Source organism: Lottia gigantea (genome assembly GCF_000327385.1).
Source record: "Lottia gigantea unplaced genomic scaffold LOTGIsca_14, whole genome shotgun sequence".
Lineage (NCBI taxonomy): Eukaryota > Metazoa > Mollusca > Gastropoda > Lottiidae > Lottia > Lottia gigantea.
The window spans coordinates 1,357,892-1,376,010 of NW_008707617.1; the positions used below are offsets into that span (position 1 = coordinate 1,357,892).

Here is an 18,119-nt window from a genome sequence, read left to right on the forward strand (position 1 = left end):
TACAGCAAGTTTATAAAGTCAAAGTTTCCGTGTAAACTGTATTATACAGCTTCTATAAGCTTACATTTCACAGTTTGAGACAGAAATTCTATGGAAGATCAAGATTAGCCTAGGTTAGGCCCCCTACAGTTAGAAAATCAACACGGGGATTCTCCATTTTGGCGGGAATATAATATGTTAACAAATTGAGAGAGAATAACTGAGTGATTGATGCATCTTACTATGCATATACCGTGAAAAAAATATTGGCCAATATATAGCCTTATTCGCTTTAAAGCATAGCATGGGCAAAAATGACCAAATCGTCTGTCTCTGAATCTCTTTCTCTTTAACTCGTTCGTTGGTGACGCCAAAACATGTGAATACTGAAAAAATGCGAATTTCTTAAACGCGGGTGTGTCTGGTCAGGTAAAAACAAACAGTATACATTTTGAAAACAACACGAGGTCGTTTGTTTACACTATTTCGTAATAGTATTTTTAATAGTAGCCTATATAGCCTACTAATCTAAAAGGAAACATCATTGACATTCTTTACAGTTATTAAAGATGTAACTTCCGTAAACTATACCTAGCGTAGCCTTGAAATTACAACAGTTTAGCCTACATGGTTACATTATATTAGACTACACACCAACGCCCACTTTGTTCGTATTTCCGATATAGGTCTTATCAATGGATGTAACTCACAAACTCGTTAAATTGTCGACTTGTACTCTTATTCGAACTTGTCCAAAATCTTGTGGATATATAATACATACATTTACACATACAATTTTATGAAATAAAAAAAACAAACTGTGGCCTGTATACGCCACTTTTAAAATATTCTGTGTATATCAAGGGTGGTTTATCCAGGAAATATCTGTCTAATCGATCTCAAAGTCAAGCCTGTTTTTAAGTTATAACCTACATTCAAAATTTTTATAAAATTCTGGCAGTAACTGTAACCTTTATATATCGCATTCTCCAACCACTTTTAACACATTTTTGGTGTATCAAGGGTTGTAACTCAATATATATATTTGAAAAAAACCTTCCAAGATTCAAACTTGTCCCAGATCTGGTGAATATAATAGGCTACTATACACGCATTTTTTTTTCTCAATAATCCAAGACTTATGGCCTGCGAACAGACACTCAGTGGTTAAGGCAATATAAAGCACATCATAATGTGGGCGTAAAATAATGTGCGAGCACTGCAAGGGGATCGAGTAAATTTTGTTTATGATACTCACAGAATGAAGGAATCTTTCAGTAGAAAACTAATTTCAGTGATTTTTTAATCATTTTATAATACACTCAAGATTTTCAGGAATTACACGAAGGGCGTTGCCTTGGTCGAGCAATCGGAATGTTACAATATGAAACGGCTACCAACTGGACCATCGAAAGTTTTTCTTCAAATCGTATGTGGGCTAAGGTTAAAACTTACAATTTTATGTAACGCAAAAGTCCTAGAAGCGGTTGTAAAGAGGTTTTCTTTCATGATTGCATTTCTAATTTGCATACAATGCTGTCAGTATGTAAGTGTATTTCTTATAATGTTGTCGAATCACCGGTCCAATGCTTGAGTATGGCCTGGTAGGCCTGCACTGCACTGCACTGCACTGCACTGAACTGAACTGAACTGAATTGCAAAAGTATCTCGTACTACAATAGCTTCAAAAAATGAAAACACAAGTCTGCATACATACAACTGAACTGAACTGAACTGAATTGCAAAAGTATCTCGTACTACAATAGCTTCAAAAAATGAAAACACAAGTCTGCATACATACAACAATCCGAGTTTGAGAGAAAAAGAAAGGCCGAAAATCCACCAAATTATTTAGTCAATGAGTTTATATTTTGAATTCAAGTAAGGTGACACCAAAAGGGGTAAGAGTATAGGGCCACGCCAGTCAAAATGATTCGTTGATAAAGCGATGTGATGATCGGTATTGAATAACTAATAAATGCAGGCGTCACGTAATCTTATACAAGTCACGTAAGCTTATACAATAAATAATACAAGTACAGAAGCCTTATAAATACTCAAAATAACCGAGAATGAATCGTTCAAAGAAAAGTTACCTCAATGTGATCACTTGTCACTATTTCCACTCATAGTACGTTCACCTTTATTCAAATATTTCTCAATACCGGCCTGACTGCTTTAACTAACTACACGATGCATTCGAATATATGTGGTTCATATATACTAGTCGAGAAAACGAACAATCAAGTGAACTAACCACGCTTCACGTCAATAATTTCATAGTATAACCAACCATCAAGCGAGTATCCAACGACCCGTGTCTTCCGTTACTAGGGAAGCGATATAGACATAGCAATAGATCGTGTTTACAGCTACAGGAATTGGCTTTAGTTTCAACTCTTGACGTCGTTTCTATTTAGTTTACCGCTGAGTCGTTTTGATTTAGGCTATATAGCATGCTTAAGTGTACACATACTTTACTGGGTAATATGTTTTACATATCAAAAGTTTAAAATCACGTTCAGATCTGTAAAGGGACGAGCCTCAGCCTATTATAGTTTTACGCTTCATTGATGGTAATGAATTATATTAGGTCTTAAAGGGATTATACAGAGGTTTTCTAAATTTGTATGTGTATCAGGGACACTAATAGCATCAATTTGCACCATTCCAATTTTTAATCAGACGTCTGTGGTTCCTGCAATTCTACTTAAACTAAGTGTTTGATGGCGTCGCTAATCGCGAATCTTATGTGATAAAGCATAATTATTTTGCGATTAGTGATGTCATTAAACACTTAAATTTAGCGCAATTGCATTCACAGGAACCACAGACGTCTGATTAACAATTGGAATGGTGCAAATTGATGCTACCAGTGTGCCCAGTACACATTAAAAATTTAGAATCCCTTTAAGGTATGACATTTCATAGCTGACATTCATAAAAAAAATATACTTCAACTGTCTTATTCAAACCGTGCAAGTTGAGACTGGCACGCGCATCGTCTTAAAACCCATGGCCCTTCTTAATTAATAGATGGAAGCTACGCCTACGGTGTACTAGCTATGGCCGATTCGAGTTTTCAGTGTCTAAAAGCTTTCGTTTCTGTTAACCAAAGTTTTCAACTACACGTATTGAAAAACCTCTTTATCAAATCAATTTTCTCCAAAATGTTAACAAAATATTCTTACTGCCATCTGACCTAAATTGTCCCAATTATCCCCGCTTTCCCCTACAACAGCTCAGCTGACGACTGACTCGACACAATCATAATACAGACATAATTGTGAAGATGTGAATATTTTGGCGTGGTAGCACCAAGTACATTAGGCCTAGAGCCATTCGCAAAAGGCCACAGCTTCCTGACCAACGCAACTTCTTACTTACATTCATAAATTATTATGTAATGTTTAATAAAATGACTGCCCCCCTGTGCTAGGCAAAAATGAGTTATCTCCCTTTTGACACTCAGAAAAGGACTTCGAGTTTTTTTTAAAGGCTTGTTGTTTTATTGTTCAAGGGTATTTTTGCTTATATATTAACTTTCTTTCAGTCAATATTTTTCAAGTAAGACATAAGTATACATGTACATACTTTTTATCAGCGAGTCTGTTCTAGTCTACATTCGAAAAAGCTCAATCAAGGTCAAGCAACTCTATATGACTAGAAGGGAAGTAACTCTTGTTATTAAAGGATTAATCCAGACCACAATATGAAGTTATTTCAACTAACATAATATTAATTATGTTACACTCCTGTATATATTCATCAGTAGACCTACCAAGTGTCATAACTATACATCAGAATCCCAGTGTGATTTGATAAATCCATAAAATAAGTAATTATTCATAAAACTAAGTAAAATTATCTAAAAACAGTAAGTTGACTGATGAATATATACGTAACTCAAGTTTGAGAATTAATTTTATATTCATTCTAACAAGTATTATTCATTAAAGAAATTTTATCATGGGTTGTCAAATTGTGTATTGCTAGGTAGTAAAGGTTGTAACTTTAAACTAATGACAAAGCACAGACACAGGACTTAAGTTTTAAGTTCTTTAATTTGAATAAACAAAACGTGTGTTAATAATAATAATTAGATGTTCGTAAATCCGTGTCCTGTACATTTTAATAGGGTGTTGGATACGGGATCACCATTGATATACTGCTATAACAATCAACTGAACTAGTTTATTATTCATCACCTCTGATAATATTTTAACTCAATAAATATAAAAATATATATCAAATTTACATATAACTTTGGTAGGCCTACACAAGTGTCATCTTGCTCCTTTAGAACGAGCAAAACAATTTACTTGTCTTGTACTACACAGGAGCCAAAAATACAACTGATAATTAAGTAGACATATTTCATTTTTTAAGAAATCTAAAATGCCAAAATTAAGAAATAAAAATCTCGAAAATTAACAAAAAAATTAATCAAAAATATGTGAAACAAACAAAAAAAATTTTCAACAATATTTAAAAGGGATTTAAAAGAGGTTCTATAGCCTTCAGGTACAGTTTCCTGCGCTCTGTACAAAGTAGAGTTATCCGTTATCGATACAGTATACAAATTAAATACAGAGAATAAGTATTAGGCACTCACGAGTTTCATGCTGTGCGATCTTCAGACAACTGATCTATTTCACCCTATTGAAATATAACATGTTTCAAGTTCTGTTTAAATACTTTAAATATTTCTAGAATAAAACAGAAGTAAATCGTAAACCAAAGACATCTGACTCAAAATTGGAATGGTGCCATCAATGTCCCTGAAACAACATAAAAAAACTAAGAAAACCTCTTTACACTCCTTTTAATAGAAGATGTAATATCCTCAATACACAAGGGCTAGAACATTTTATTCTTAACATGGAAAGAACACAAATTTGTTAATTTATCTATAATAGTAGCACAAAAATTTCAAATTATGAACACTTATTTGGAGAGTTATGTTGTATAAATACCTCAGACAAAAATAGTTTTTCAAAACTATTTATATTTTTTCACTGGTATATATCATATTAATATGTTATTAAGATTTCAATACAAAAATACATCAAAGAAGTTTCATTAGGTTCTTTGTCAATCCTTTCAGCAAGGTAAAGAACAAATGCCATCACCATGTTTGATCATTTTATCACATACAGTGTTTCATTGGAAAAAATACATAAAAACTGTGTCTTTATGAATGACACATTTTTTCAGTTGATTCAAATTCTACAGTCTAGAGGGTAATATTGGTACATCAGCTAGCTTCTTCTGTTCTTCAAAAAAAGGTTTTAAATGTTTATAATAGACATCTGTTACCTGAAATACAGGAAGATCATAAAGTCTGAAAATTGTCATTTCATCCCAAATTTCTGTTTAAAATGATGGTAATCGAGTTAAATGAAGTAAAAAAAATGTCAAAGACTATTAATAAAATACCCTTAAAAAAGTTGAGTGAGTTGAGTCTCTGAATGAGAATTATAGTTATTTCAAAAAGTATAAATTATCATGGCGTAGCCCTTGGGAATTGTCCCACAATTCAACATAGGTACACAAAATAATTTCGTTTTTCGAGTCTTATATCAAAAGGGAAGCAACTGGAAAAGAACTGGATTCCATGTTTGTTCTCAGACCACTAAAAATTTTTTTATGTAAATGATTAAGAACGTAGTCCATGTTATTTTTAGAAATCCTCTTTCTCCCTCGCTTTGGGGATTTTTGCATGGCTATTTTTGACTAATTTTTGGTCTAAATTTGGAATTTGATGTCTGAAATTGCATTGATTTAACACGGAAACAGATGGCAAATGAAATGCCGGTCTGAGTCCGTTTACCTCCTCTTAATAAGAAGAAACACATTCATTCATAATATAGCTAATGACAGGGTCCAAATATGAAGAAGGGCAGTAGTGAAAGATGTCTGCATATAGTCGCTCATATACCAACCGAGCATTAGTGATTCAATAATCTCTTTCGCCAGTCAAAAATGTACTGGGTTACATGGGTGATTTGCTTTATTTTCAATCAAATCTCACTGGATTTCATAATATAGACCCACCTCTATCTGATTCAACTTCGACTCTTTAGCGTACTCATATAAAGCTTGGTAGACTTGACCATCATAACGTCCTAGACAGCTAGCTAATATTTCATCAGGAATATCAAAACTATCCACAATATTGACAGCATTTGGTCTAATTTCTGCTAGTAAATCTAGTAGTTTAGTATTCAGTAATTCAATTTGTTGACTGTTCAGATAACCATCCTAAAAATAGAAAAAAAACATTCTAGAGTATCCTTCAGGGTTGTTTTTGAAAGGTCTCAGATGTAAATTCTTCAACTACATAAACAGTTTGAGCTTCAATTTGACTGCAAGATAGATCTAGCTGACAAATCATAACAGATTCTTTTTTCATTTTTAATGACGAATCACACTGAATTGTCGAAATAGGCAAATCATACCATATCCTTATTGTTTTTTTACCAGACAAATCATGACGGAATAGCGACTGATTCTGGACAAAATCATGACAGATCCTTCTTGTACATGACAGATTATTGCTCTATTTTTCAGAACAATCATGACAGTTTCTTGTTGTATTGTATCAGATTAATCATGACAGTTTCTTGTTATATTGTATCAGAAAAATCATGACAGATCCTTCTAGTACATGGTTAATCATGGCAGATTATTGCTTTATTTTGTCTGAACAATTATGACATTTTCTTGTTGTATTGTATCAGAAAAATCATGGACAGATTGTTGCTGTATTGTTCCATAAAAATCATGACAGATTGTTGCTGTATTATTGTATTGTATCAGAAAATTGTGACACATTCTTGCTGTATTGTTTCAGAAAAATAATGACAGATAGTTGTTGTATTATTGTATTTCATCAGAAAAATCATGACAGATTCTTGCTGTATTGTTTCAGAAAAATAATGACAGATTCTTGTTGTATTATTGTATTGTACCCACCTTTACAAAATCACCAATATTTTCTAGAATGGTATAAATACAGTAAAGTTGGAATAAGGCTTGCAATACTTGCTGTAATTTTGGTCCCGGGTCACGACTTATTTGTTCTAAGTAGAATTTTACAACACAACATTCACAATGAGCCTGAAAATAACATAATATAAGTTAAGTCAGTCATAAACTTAATCTTGTTGAAAAAATATTCTGAAATACCTCTTCTTTTCAAAGGCAAAATCTTCCTGAACAATTTAATATCAGTTAATTTAAGTCTCCCAATCAATTTCAATGGTAGTTTTATAAGCCAATTAAATTGTGATGTTTCTTGGAATCTGGAATTTCTCGGTCAAGGTTTTGTAACTTGCCAGTATTCTGTCCTGATTTTTGATTTTTTGAGAAATGTTTCAACACTCAGATATGCACATGGATTCCATTCTATTCTAATCTATTCTATTCAAATTCGTTACCTGAGCAGCTTTGGTCAACTGAACAGATGTTAAATGCCATGCTTCTGATTGTGATTTACCATTTTTTACTAAATATTGTATTCTATGAGCACAGTCTTCTATCAATCTACAGTACATGTGTAAATGATAAAATAATATTTTTCTTTTACTTCATGAATTAAAGGATCCCTCACAATTGTAAATTGAAAAGAAAAAATTTATTTAACTGCACATTGCATCGCATGACAGTCAGCACTAAGAGTTTGATTATGTCAATAATCACATAAGGCCCTTCTCGATTAGTGACATCAGCAAACCTTTTGTTTTAGTAGAATTGCAAGAACCAATTGATTAAAAAGTTGAATGATGCAAATTGATGCTATCAGTGTTCCTGAAACAAAAACAAAATTTAGAAAACCTCTGTACAATCCCTTTCAACCTACATGTAGGAGCAGGTTTTATATTGGAAACATACCTTAAAGCTCTGTGTTCAAAAGCTGATACAATAGAATTACTATCAAACTGGCTGTTGATAGAACATGTCCTGCCATCTACTGGTTGTTTTAAATAGGCAACTAAGTTAGGCAACTCTTCACCTTGTTTTGCCGATACTAAGCACTTTGTTAAATATCTGCAAAAATCACAATTGCTGATTATACAATAATGTGACATTTTATATATGTATATACAGTGGTGTAACCTAATTTCGTGGATATAAGGATTCAAGACTGAATTTCGACAAAGTTAAAAAAACAAAATTTTTTATGTCTTAGATGTTTCCTCAGATATTCTACAAAATAATTAAAATTGGTTTGTTTCGATTTTCTTTATGAATCCTTCACTTCTCTTAGTATTTATCTTTAATATCAATTCATTTTAACTAGTGACAATTCCTTCAAAGAACCGCGATTTAAAAAAAAAAATAGTGACTGACAAAATAAGATACGTAGCATGATTTATTGCTAAATGTCACTGAAACAACATAAGAATATGGCCCACTTTATGTTCCATAGAAATGGAATCCGCTAGTCGATCATGTGACTTCATTCGTTGGAATGTATTCTAGCAGACAACACTTGGAATTCCGATTACGGCTAGGGATTATACGGAAATTCGGCAGATAAAAAATTGTGGCGTTTGGTAATAACTGAAATCGGCCATTTTGTATTTCTCAAAGTATACATTAATACATTTTACCTTGCTTGAAACTACTGAATTCATTCTACTAGCTGAAATTGTACAGAAAACCCATGTTTATCAAAACAAGCAAATGCGGAGGTCACGCGGGGTCGCACATGTAAATTATTAATCCTTTCCGGAAATCCACGAATAATAGGTTTCCACGAAATTAGGTTACTATATGTATATATCCTTTCCATGTCTGATTAAACATTATTTAAGTAATTTATCTGTGCTGTTTCTGCAACAAAATGTCAAATGGCTATATAGCTTTTATGAAGTCATTATTGCAAAGATTCTTATTTATAATTAGAAAGTTTGTGATAGTAACGTTATAAAACACTGTATTTGCAAGAACCACAAATGTCTGACTGAAAATTGGCATGGTTCAAATTGATACTATAAAAAATCCGTACAAGCAAGACAATTCCGTTTATCAAAATCTTTTGGATTTTAGGGGTTGGACGGTTTTCTTGGTAAAAATATGAATTAAATTATATAGTTGATAGCTGATATATAGACACAGCTTCTGCATGATAGGCTTTGATTGGTTGAGATGAACATCAACAGTACGCAGCCTTGGTATAAATCTGTTTTGATTACAATGGAGACTGGCCAAATATAAATTAGATTGTGGTATTTCTGACAAAGTTTTACCTGGCAGTTTGTAACAACAGAACTGTATTTTCTCCTTCATAAGTAGCAGCCGGTGTAATATTTACATAAAGTTTAGGAAAACCACTAGCCTGACTGAAACCATGTCCACCACAGGCCATACGACATCTCTCAGCCATCTCATTAAATTTATATGAACTACAGGCCTTCAAACCAGCACTTAATGCATGCAACTGGAATATACAATAAAAGAAACGCCTTAAAAGGATAGATTCAACATCAATTTGACCAATTGAACTTTAAGTCTCAGAAATGCGAATTTTTTAGCTATACTAATCACTAAAATTGTTCAGAGTTCACCGTTGAAATTTGAACCTTCAAATCCAAGTGTGTCAAGAATTATCTGCATTTGAAAATTAAAATGACGACTTATCTTTTCTTGAGATTTTGTAGGAATTATGTGATTTTCTTGCAGTTCTAGTACTTCTAAAGGCTATTTACATTTAATCAATTTGAGAATGAGATGAAAATAATTCAGCTGGCAAGATAAAGATGACACATGATGTATTTGTTGTGAAATTTGGCAACAATTTGTACTCCAAATGTTGGAAAAAATGGAGCTATGCTGTTAACTGCTACCTTAATAAAATCTCACTCACCTGAGGGAGTTCATCCAAGGCTCCTTGCCTTATTTTAGACGTCACATCCATGAATATACGACTAATATTCATGCCAGCAAATATATAGGCAAGGGAAGTTGCTAAAGCAGGAAATAGTTTATATTGTTGTGTCTGATAGTCTAAAATTTTTCTTTCTGTTTCCCTGAAAAAGGTAAAACGACGGAAAAAGTGAAAAATCACATATGCAGTAAGGCCCCTTTGACATTTGAACTACAACTGGAATCAAGTCACTGAAGTTTTCATGCAAAGGCCTACCAATAAGACTTATGGCTTCTATTTTCACTGAATCCTAAAAAAAATAACATGTTGTTACTCGGAATTTCACAGTGAGTCAACTGACCTATTTCAGCCTACATCCCTACTGAAGTTTGACAAGTAGAACTTATTCTCATGTCTAACAGTGAGACAAGTTTGTAACGTTTGTTTAAAGAAGTGTGTTTAGCAGCATTAATGGCGGAAAGCTTCTCAGTTAAACACAGGTTGAATCGTTTGGTGTTCTGAATTTATATGCAGATGTCGCACAGGAAATCAAAAAGTGGAATGGAAAGTATACATAAAAAGTCTCTTTTGACCCATGCTTTCGATACTTACCCAGAACTATCTGTGGTCTGACGCCTAACAGCACTGTAACGGATAGCAATAGTACAGGCCATGCTTATTGATCTACCACAATCACCAGTTATAAAGGATCTTATAGACACCATTCCACCATACAATAACTTGGAATTCGCAGGTTTTGCAAAAACACCACTTCTTGATACCTGAAATTTCATATTTGGTTTCAGAAATCAGTGATTTTTAACCAATCAAAACAACTCTTTTCATACAAGAGGGGTTGGTTGTACCACGTATCATCTACAAGATTTGTGCTTTTTTAAAGAAGTATTTGGAGCATAAATTACATAACATCATATTATTAGCTGATTTCTGAAAAGACCTCATCCACAGCTGTTGACACATGTTTCAGATATAAAAACCATTATCAGGACTAATGAATTGTATTTCCACATTTGGAATACCAAGCAACTGAATGAAACCAACAGGAATAAGGAATTGGGTTTGTCTCTATAACATTAGACAATTACCTTGGAATATTTCATTAACATATTTTCTCTTGGAATTCTGACATTGTTCATCCTTAGGTAACCATTATCCATAGAATCATAACCAAACTTGGTACCAATATCTCCTACCTCTACTCCTATAACATAGAAACATAACTTATATTATACACTTTACTATTATCTATTCATTAAAATTTATATAACATAGAAACATAACTTATATTATACACTTTACTATTATCTATTCATTAAAATTTATATAACATAGAAACATAACTTATATTATACACTTTACTATTATCTATTCATTAAAATTTATATAACATAGAAACATAACTTATATTATACACTTTACTATTATCTATTCATTAAAAATTATATAACATAGACACATAACTTATATTATACACTTTACTATTATTTATTCATTAAAAACTAGTATCACAGACACATGATTTATATTATACACATTACTAAGTCTATTATTAATTCATTAAAAATCATATAACATAAACACATTACTTATATGATAAACCTTACTATTCTTTATCAGTTAAAAATTAAACGTTAAAGAAGTAAACATATCTAAAATATCTATCTATTTAACAGTAAAAAGGTTTAGTACAAACAAAGAAAATTTTGAAAATTAAATCATTTTTCTGGAAAAACCAAGAATGATTTCAAAATTTAAAAGAAATTAATAAATTTGTGTTCAAAAGGAGATATGATCAATTAAAATGCTATGGAAAAGAAATGCTGTTGAAATGTACAAGTAATGTGGAAAAAATTTGAACTGACCTGGCATTGGTTGATGTGTATTGACATCACGAATATTAACAATAAATGACTGTAAACCATGACAATGACCTTGTGTATAAAGTTGGGCTAGTACCAGACAATAATTACAGGTTTTTCCTACTGAAATACATTAAAACACGTATTTTATATACCCTTTGTCTTGAATTCCTCAACAGTTTCAAATCCTAAGAGAGTAGCCTAATATCGCTGTCTGTAGTAAAACAGTCGGCGGTTTGAATTGATTTATAATAAAATTCTAGAAATCTGATCAAGTTTTTACAAAATTGAAATTTCTTGACTGTTTAGCTTGACACAATTATATTGATAACAATTACTTTAAAAAATAACTTGAGATGTTTCGACGATGATGCTTTCGGCTGTCATCATTGCTTGATAAAGATGAAAGCGTCATCGTCGAAACATCATAAATTATATAAGTAATTGTTATCAATATAATTGTGTCCAGTTATTCATATCCCAGTTACTAAATGCCACTCAAGAAAGCTCTTGACTGTTGTCTCTTTAAAGTATGCTGTTTTGCTCAAGATTTTTTGCAGCTGTTCGGGAGGGGATTGGAATCATTTGTCTAGCTATGTGGTTGATTGTCATTAGGTGTAATTTTGGTTGGTGACTGAATGTTTAATGTCAAATTGATCATGTTCATAGTTTTAGTTTAATATTGTTTCTTTCTTTTAACTTTTTGATATTGTTTAAATAACATTAGCTACTTTAAGCAGAATTGCGATGGCAGCCATGACATGCATACTCTTTTTAACTTCACAGGTGGAGAATTCAAGTCTATAGGTGTTTATATCAAACTTACAAGCTCCTGGCCAATATTTCATGGCTGTTAAAGTTGGTGTATTGATGATAAATTCATCAGTTTTCCCATCAAATGTTGCTGTGGTCTCCAGACCTCTGATAAATGTTCCTAAAATGTAAAATTAAAATACTTACAAAAACTAAATTCCACAAGCAAACATAAGTTTGCAACACGATTAAACGATTAAACATTACAGAAGGAGACTAATTCTTATCTTTTCAGAAATTTTACCAAGAGAAATGATAATAATTTAATCTTAGCCATGCATAATAAACTTTCTAATATTTCTAATCTTTTGCACCTTGTTATAGCATGAATCTTTACTTTGTGACCTAAGCCAGTGCTTTTATGAGACTACATTCTCGTCACCATCTAACACTGATTAAATTTTATGTCACATTTTTCTAAACTTTATTCCCATATCAACACAAATCGTGCACTTGCAAGTGCAGCAGCAAATAAAACATCACCAAAATAATATCATCATTAATCACCTTAAATTTTACCCAATAGGCCTATAGATCTTAAATTACATTTATAGGAATGCAAAATAAACCTTCCAATCGAAATGGGCTGACCGAATTATAATTGAAATAACAAAAGCGATATTGATTTCGCCACTCTGATGTCTGTTTCAGACAGATTTGTCACTGGGTTGTCTCTTAATTGCTCGAAATAATAAATAGTAATTTGCATACCATGACCAAGTTCAGTTTGAGCATATGTTCCCAGAATCTGATATGATTGTATTAATGGCAGCCATTTTGATTTCTGTTCTTCTGTACCTTGATTTGTAATAACATCGGTAAACATACTATTATGCAGACCAAATGGAGAGTTTTCATTGGGCATAAAAGCTCTAAAAATAAAAATTACACAAGATTATCACCTGTAGGCCTACCTCAGCATGCAGTTGGGCAAACTGTCCAAATTCCCACATGATCTTCCTTGATGATCAAAATATACATTTGATTTTTTAATTTTTTTTGACTGTAACTATAGAATTTTCAATAGGAACAAGTGCAATATATATCTCACATATTCCCTTGAAGACCATATTATTTTCAGGATTTTTCAGAGAATGTTCTAGAAATGAGCACTTCCTAACTTCTTATTATTTGAAAATGTCCAATCTAAATCCTCTTTTCTCCCACCTTTTCTTAATCAACAGTTCCAATATAAGTCTCTCTTTCCAAAGTTGTAGGCCTACTATTCTGAACAACAAGTTGCATATAGAACATTCTAAGTTTATTATATTTATAGTTAGTTAATAAATACAGGTAGTTAATAAATGGCTTCTTACTGGTTATAGAAATAACGATCAAGTGGATCAGTCAATCCAAGTTCCTTAACTCTTCTGGCCTGATGTATTGCTTTCTTCACAGCCAATTCATATCTTTCTTCTCTCGATAGTGTTGCCCAGTTAGGTGAATTCTTAAAGGTCTTGTCATTGATAGCTAAAGACTCTGAAATTCAAGAAAAAGTCTTCCACACTACTAAAGTCCTACTTTTTGTTACAGTTCAAATTCCGCAAACCATAGATTTTCTTATTTAGGCTATATTTTTTTTTAATCAGGTACAGTGGTGTAACCTATTTTCCTGGATATAAGGATTCAACACCGAATTTCGTCAAAGTTAAGAAAAAGAAAAAAAAAAATTATGTCTTAGATGTTTCCTCAGATATTCTACAAAATAATTAAAATTGGTTTATTTCGATTTTCTTTATGAATCCATCACTTTTACCCATATTTCATGAGCAACCAACTCGGCAACGGCGGCAGAATGCGTCACCTATTTTCGTGTACAATGTTTGATCTATAAATAAGTCGAGAATGGATACCAGGTGGTATAATTAACTTTTCTTAGTATTTATCTTTAATATCAATTCATTATAACTAGTGACAATTCCTTCAAAGAACCACGATCTTAAAAAAAAATAGTGACTGACAAAATAAGATACGTAGCGTGATTTATTGCTAAAAGTCACTGAAACAACATAAGAATATGGTCCACTTTGTGTTCCATAGAAATTTTCTGCTGACACGGAATCCGCTAGTTGATCACATGACTTCATTTGTTGGACTATATTCTAGCAGACGACATTTAGAATTCCGATTACCGCTTGGGATTATAAGGAAATTCGGCCAATAAAAAATGGTGACGTTTGGTAATAAGTGAAATCCGCCATTTTGTATTTGTCAAAGTATACATTAATACATTTTACCTTGCTTGAAACTACTAAATCCATTCTACTAGCTGATATTGTAGAGAAAACCCATGTTTATCAAAACAAACTAATGCGGAGGTCGCGCAAGGTCCCTCATGTAAATTATTAATCCTTTCCGGAAATCCACGAATAATAGGTTTCCACGAAATTAGGTTACTTGACTGTATAATGGGTAATAAATAGCCTAGGCTACTGTTGTTGGCAAAGTTAGAGAATTAAGATTCTATGTTCATTCTAACAATACTCCTTGATGTAGGCCTAATTGTGAATTGACAGTAAACTCGAATCAGAAACAAAAGTGATCTGCTAGTAGTCACTATTAATTGTTTTTGATACGAAATCTCCACCATAGCCTAGAGGCCCAGGTTTACTAGACTGACTCAAAAAGGTTACCGTTAATGAAAGCGCATATGAGACAAAACAAAAACTTACGGATATATCTCTTTCGGCGAGTTTTCTCAGGACCCCCATGAAGTAGATTTGTCAGCTGTATTGGATCAAATGTGCCATTTTCTCGTTCGATTTGTAAATCGGGATGAACTCCAGTTTTCATTGACGCCATGTTGTTTGGATCAAAGTTCAACAACAGTGCTTTATCACTTTATATGTCGAGTCGACCAATGTCCTTTGACATACTTTTTGTTACCTACTATAATGATAACCGTCATATAATCACTCGAAGAGGAAATCTAATCTGTGACATGAATATTATGATCAAGTGACGACAAGGATGATAACTTTTATATTTCATCAAATCATTCTTGCACATTAGTATGGAAGGGTTTATGTGCCATATTTTTTTAACCAAGTAAAAAGTTTTTTTTGTATGCTTCACGGACAAAACAAGTTGTTGACAAGCAAGATACGCCCACTTACCTAAAAGATTTTTATATAATTCTGACATAAACTGTCATCACCATCTACGGTTGAAACTCCCCAATATTTTTTGTCGAATCGACCCCAATTTCAAACTTGTACAAGATCTCGTCCAAATTTTATAAAAATGGGATAACACTGTAGCCTTTATTGCCTTCAACGGTAATATAATTTCAGTGTATCAAGGGTTGAAACTCCCATACCCTTTCATAAATGGTACTTTTATTGGGTGATTTGACACGGAATGACCCAAAAGTCAGATAAAACCTGAAGCCTATATTGCGTTCACAAGCTAATTGTGGACAGACGGACCAACTGACAGAGAATAGAATATGGGTATGCTAACTGATGCCACAGAAACATCATTGGCTCTCTTCTTGATATGGGCCTGTTTACTGCTAGTTTTAGTTCATCCAGGTCTATCAGAATATAATTCTAAAAATATGTTAGCTCTTACAGGTGGTAGGGAGAATTCTGTTTTTTCGTAAGACGAAAAAACATTTTGCTCATATTTATGAAAAATATATATACCAAAATCTAGAGAAATGTGTTCCTGGATCTAACTAAATAAATCCCTTTTTAATGCCAAAACTATTTATAAGGTTTACGTAAACTTTTTAAGTTCGATATGCTATTTGGGATGTGTTAGAAAACTACCGTGTGGATTTAAGCATTATAAACGCCGAAATATTTTACAGGTCTCCACTAAACATATTGAGTCTTCATGAGTTCCAACACCAAAACTGCTTCATTACAATTAGTACATTTTTAATTAATCCCTTTAAAACTAATTCAGTTTGATCTAGTAGATACATAAATGTAAAAAGCATATTTTGAAAATATTTCCCGGTATAATTTACAATGTTTTTTAAAATGAAAATTGTGCAAAATGTTTCTTTAATCCCCATAAAAATCAGTGTTTAACAAAATGAATAACAAAAGGTAGAAAAAACTTTTATTGAACAATGATTTGATTGGTTGAATAACCTGAGTGACCTAAAACTAATAACAATGACCTCAGATAATAAATGCCAGGAATCATTCACAGAAAAAAGATGAAACAGGCATCTATATTTAAATGATTTTATAGACTAAATAACTGCAAGTGCATGATATGTACTGACTACTATCCAATAAAAAATAATTCCAAACATTGAAGGCAATAATACTCCATATTCCATAAATGGCTTCTACTAAGTGTGATATATTCCTGAGTAATACTTATCTAGTGCTCGCTATTGTAAACACATGTTTACATTCACATTTTGATGACAAGATTATTGTTTATCCTTGTTATTCATGGACACAACACTACTTTTACTGTCATTTACCAAGATTGGCACTATTCTGCATCAAGCATTCCTTGATCCTGCCAACCAACCTCTGCTCACTAAACTTAATTCATCTAAGAAATAGTTCTTGATTAATTTCATTCATGGATATTGGGCAAAAATGACAGTCAAGATCACTACTTTCCAATGAAATGACATCGCCTCTGGGTCTAAATAAAAATTTAACATCAATCGGTGTTAACAGTCATAATAGACAATAATATTGGCTCGCTAAATCAAGAAGTATTATAATTATATTCCTCATTATCATCAACTAGACTTATCATCATCTTCTTGATCTCTACCATCATTATCATTATCATCATTATCACTATCTTCATCATTGTTTTCGTTTTTTTCTTTAAGTTTGTCATAGTATTCTGCATTATCTTTCATACACTGTGACCACTCTCTCATTTGTTCATAACAATCGGACCCTTTTGGTTCAACTTTACTCTGTATAAAGCAGGTAAAAGAGTCTCGAAATGTTTGGCCACAAGGACCATTCTGAAATCCACCCATACAAGGACAATCCCAGTTGATTTCGCCATTTTCTAGAATTGCACCAGCTGAAAAGTAAAAGGATGAAATTGATTGAATGAAGGAATGTTTAAGGAAAACAGTTCAGTAAAGTCAATTTAGTAATGAAAAAAGAAATCCATTGTTTTCCTTCAAAAAAAACATAAACACTATGAATAAAAATATCAAAGAAACTTTTTTCAAAAAGTGTAAAGTTTAATGTTTCTCATCAAAAGGAAACTTCCATATTCAATTCTTCAATCCATGTTTCCAAGACTTAATTACAGAAGATTACAGATTAATTTCCAAATAAGATAACCAATAATGATAATGTAGATGAGTTTCTAACATGTCCCCCTTTGGTACTGTATACAGATGTAATATCAATATCAATGAATGTAGATATTGTTATAATATATCTAATCTTTTATAAACTTTATTTGCATTTAGCTTTTCAAGCATAAGTCTGAATTTCAAAATTTTTCACCAAAACATTCTTTTACAACACCATTTAAATATCAATATTTCAAAATATGTAGTAATTCTGTACATACTCTTATTTTAAATAAAAAAAACATTTGATTAATATTAAGAAAGAATTAATGGA

The 18,119-nt window shown here is 32.2% G+C and overlaps 2 protein-coding genes across 2 annotated transcripts; both read right to left on the reverse strand.

Moving 5' to 3' along the window:
• Positions 1-4,026: 4,026 nt before the first annotated feature.
• On the reverse strand, positions 4,027-15,364 carry LOTGIDRAFT_212832 (hypothetical protein). Its single transcript, XM_009049678.1, has 14 exons — positions 15,219-15,364; positions 13,863-14,025; positions 13,258-13,418; positions 12,560-12,667; positions 11,737-11,856; positions 10,960-11,075; positions 10,466-10,635; positions 9,854-10,016; positions 9,237-9,427; positions 7,876-8,031; positions 7,422-7,527; positions 6,958-7,101; positions 6,037-6,243; positions 4,027-5,298 (listed from the first exon to the last, which is right to left on the reverse strand). Exons 1-14 carry the CDS (start codon positions 15,346-15,348, stop codon positions 5,209-5,211), a joined length of 2,025 nt encoding a protein of 674 aa, XP_009047926.1. The 5' UTR covers positions 15,349-15,364; the 3' UTR covers positions 4,027-5,208.
• Positions 15,365-17,320: 1,956 nt separating this feature from the next.
• Positions 17,321-17,560, reverse strand: LOTGIDRAFT_99768 (hypothetical protein; the record flags this gene model as incomplete). The annotated part of the gene is made up of 1 exon (XM_009049679.1): positions 17,321-17,560. A coding segment is annotated over one exon (240 nt), but the record flags the coding sequence as incomplete, so codon positions are not given.
• Between the last annotated feature and the right edge of the window lie 559 nt (positions 17,561-18,119).

Bases quoted from the DNA above. Each gene is read 5' to 3' on its own strand.
- LOTGIDRAFT_212832 (XM_009049678.1), bottom strand. From the start codon at position 15,348: ATGGCGTCAATGAAAACTGGAGTTCATCCCGATTTACAAATCGAACGA. The intron at 11,076-11,736 runs GTCAGTTCAAAT...TCTATGTTATAG, and splicing joins TACACATCAACCAATGCCAG to GAGTAGAGGTAGGAGATATT. The intron at 8,032-9,236 runs GTAAAACTTTGT...TGATTTTTGCAG, and splicing joins CTGTTGTTACAAACTGCCAG to ATATTTAACAAAGTGCTTAG.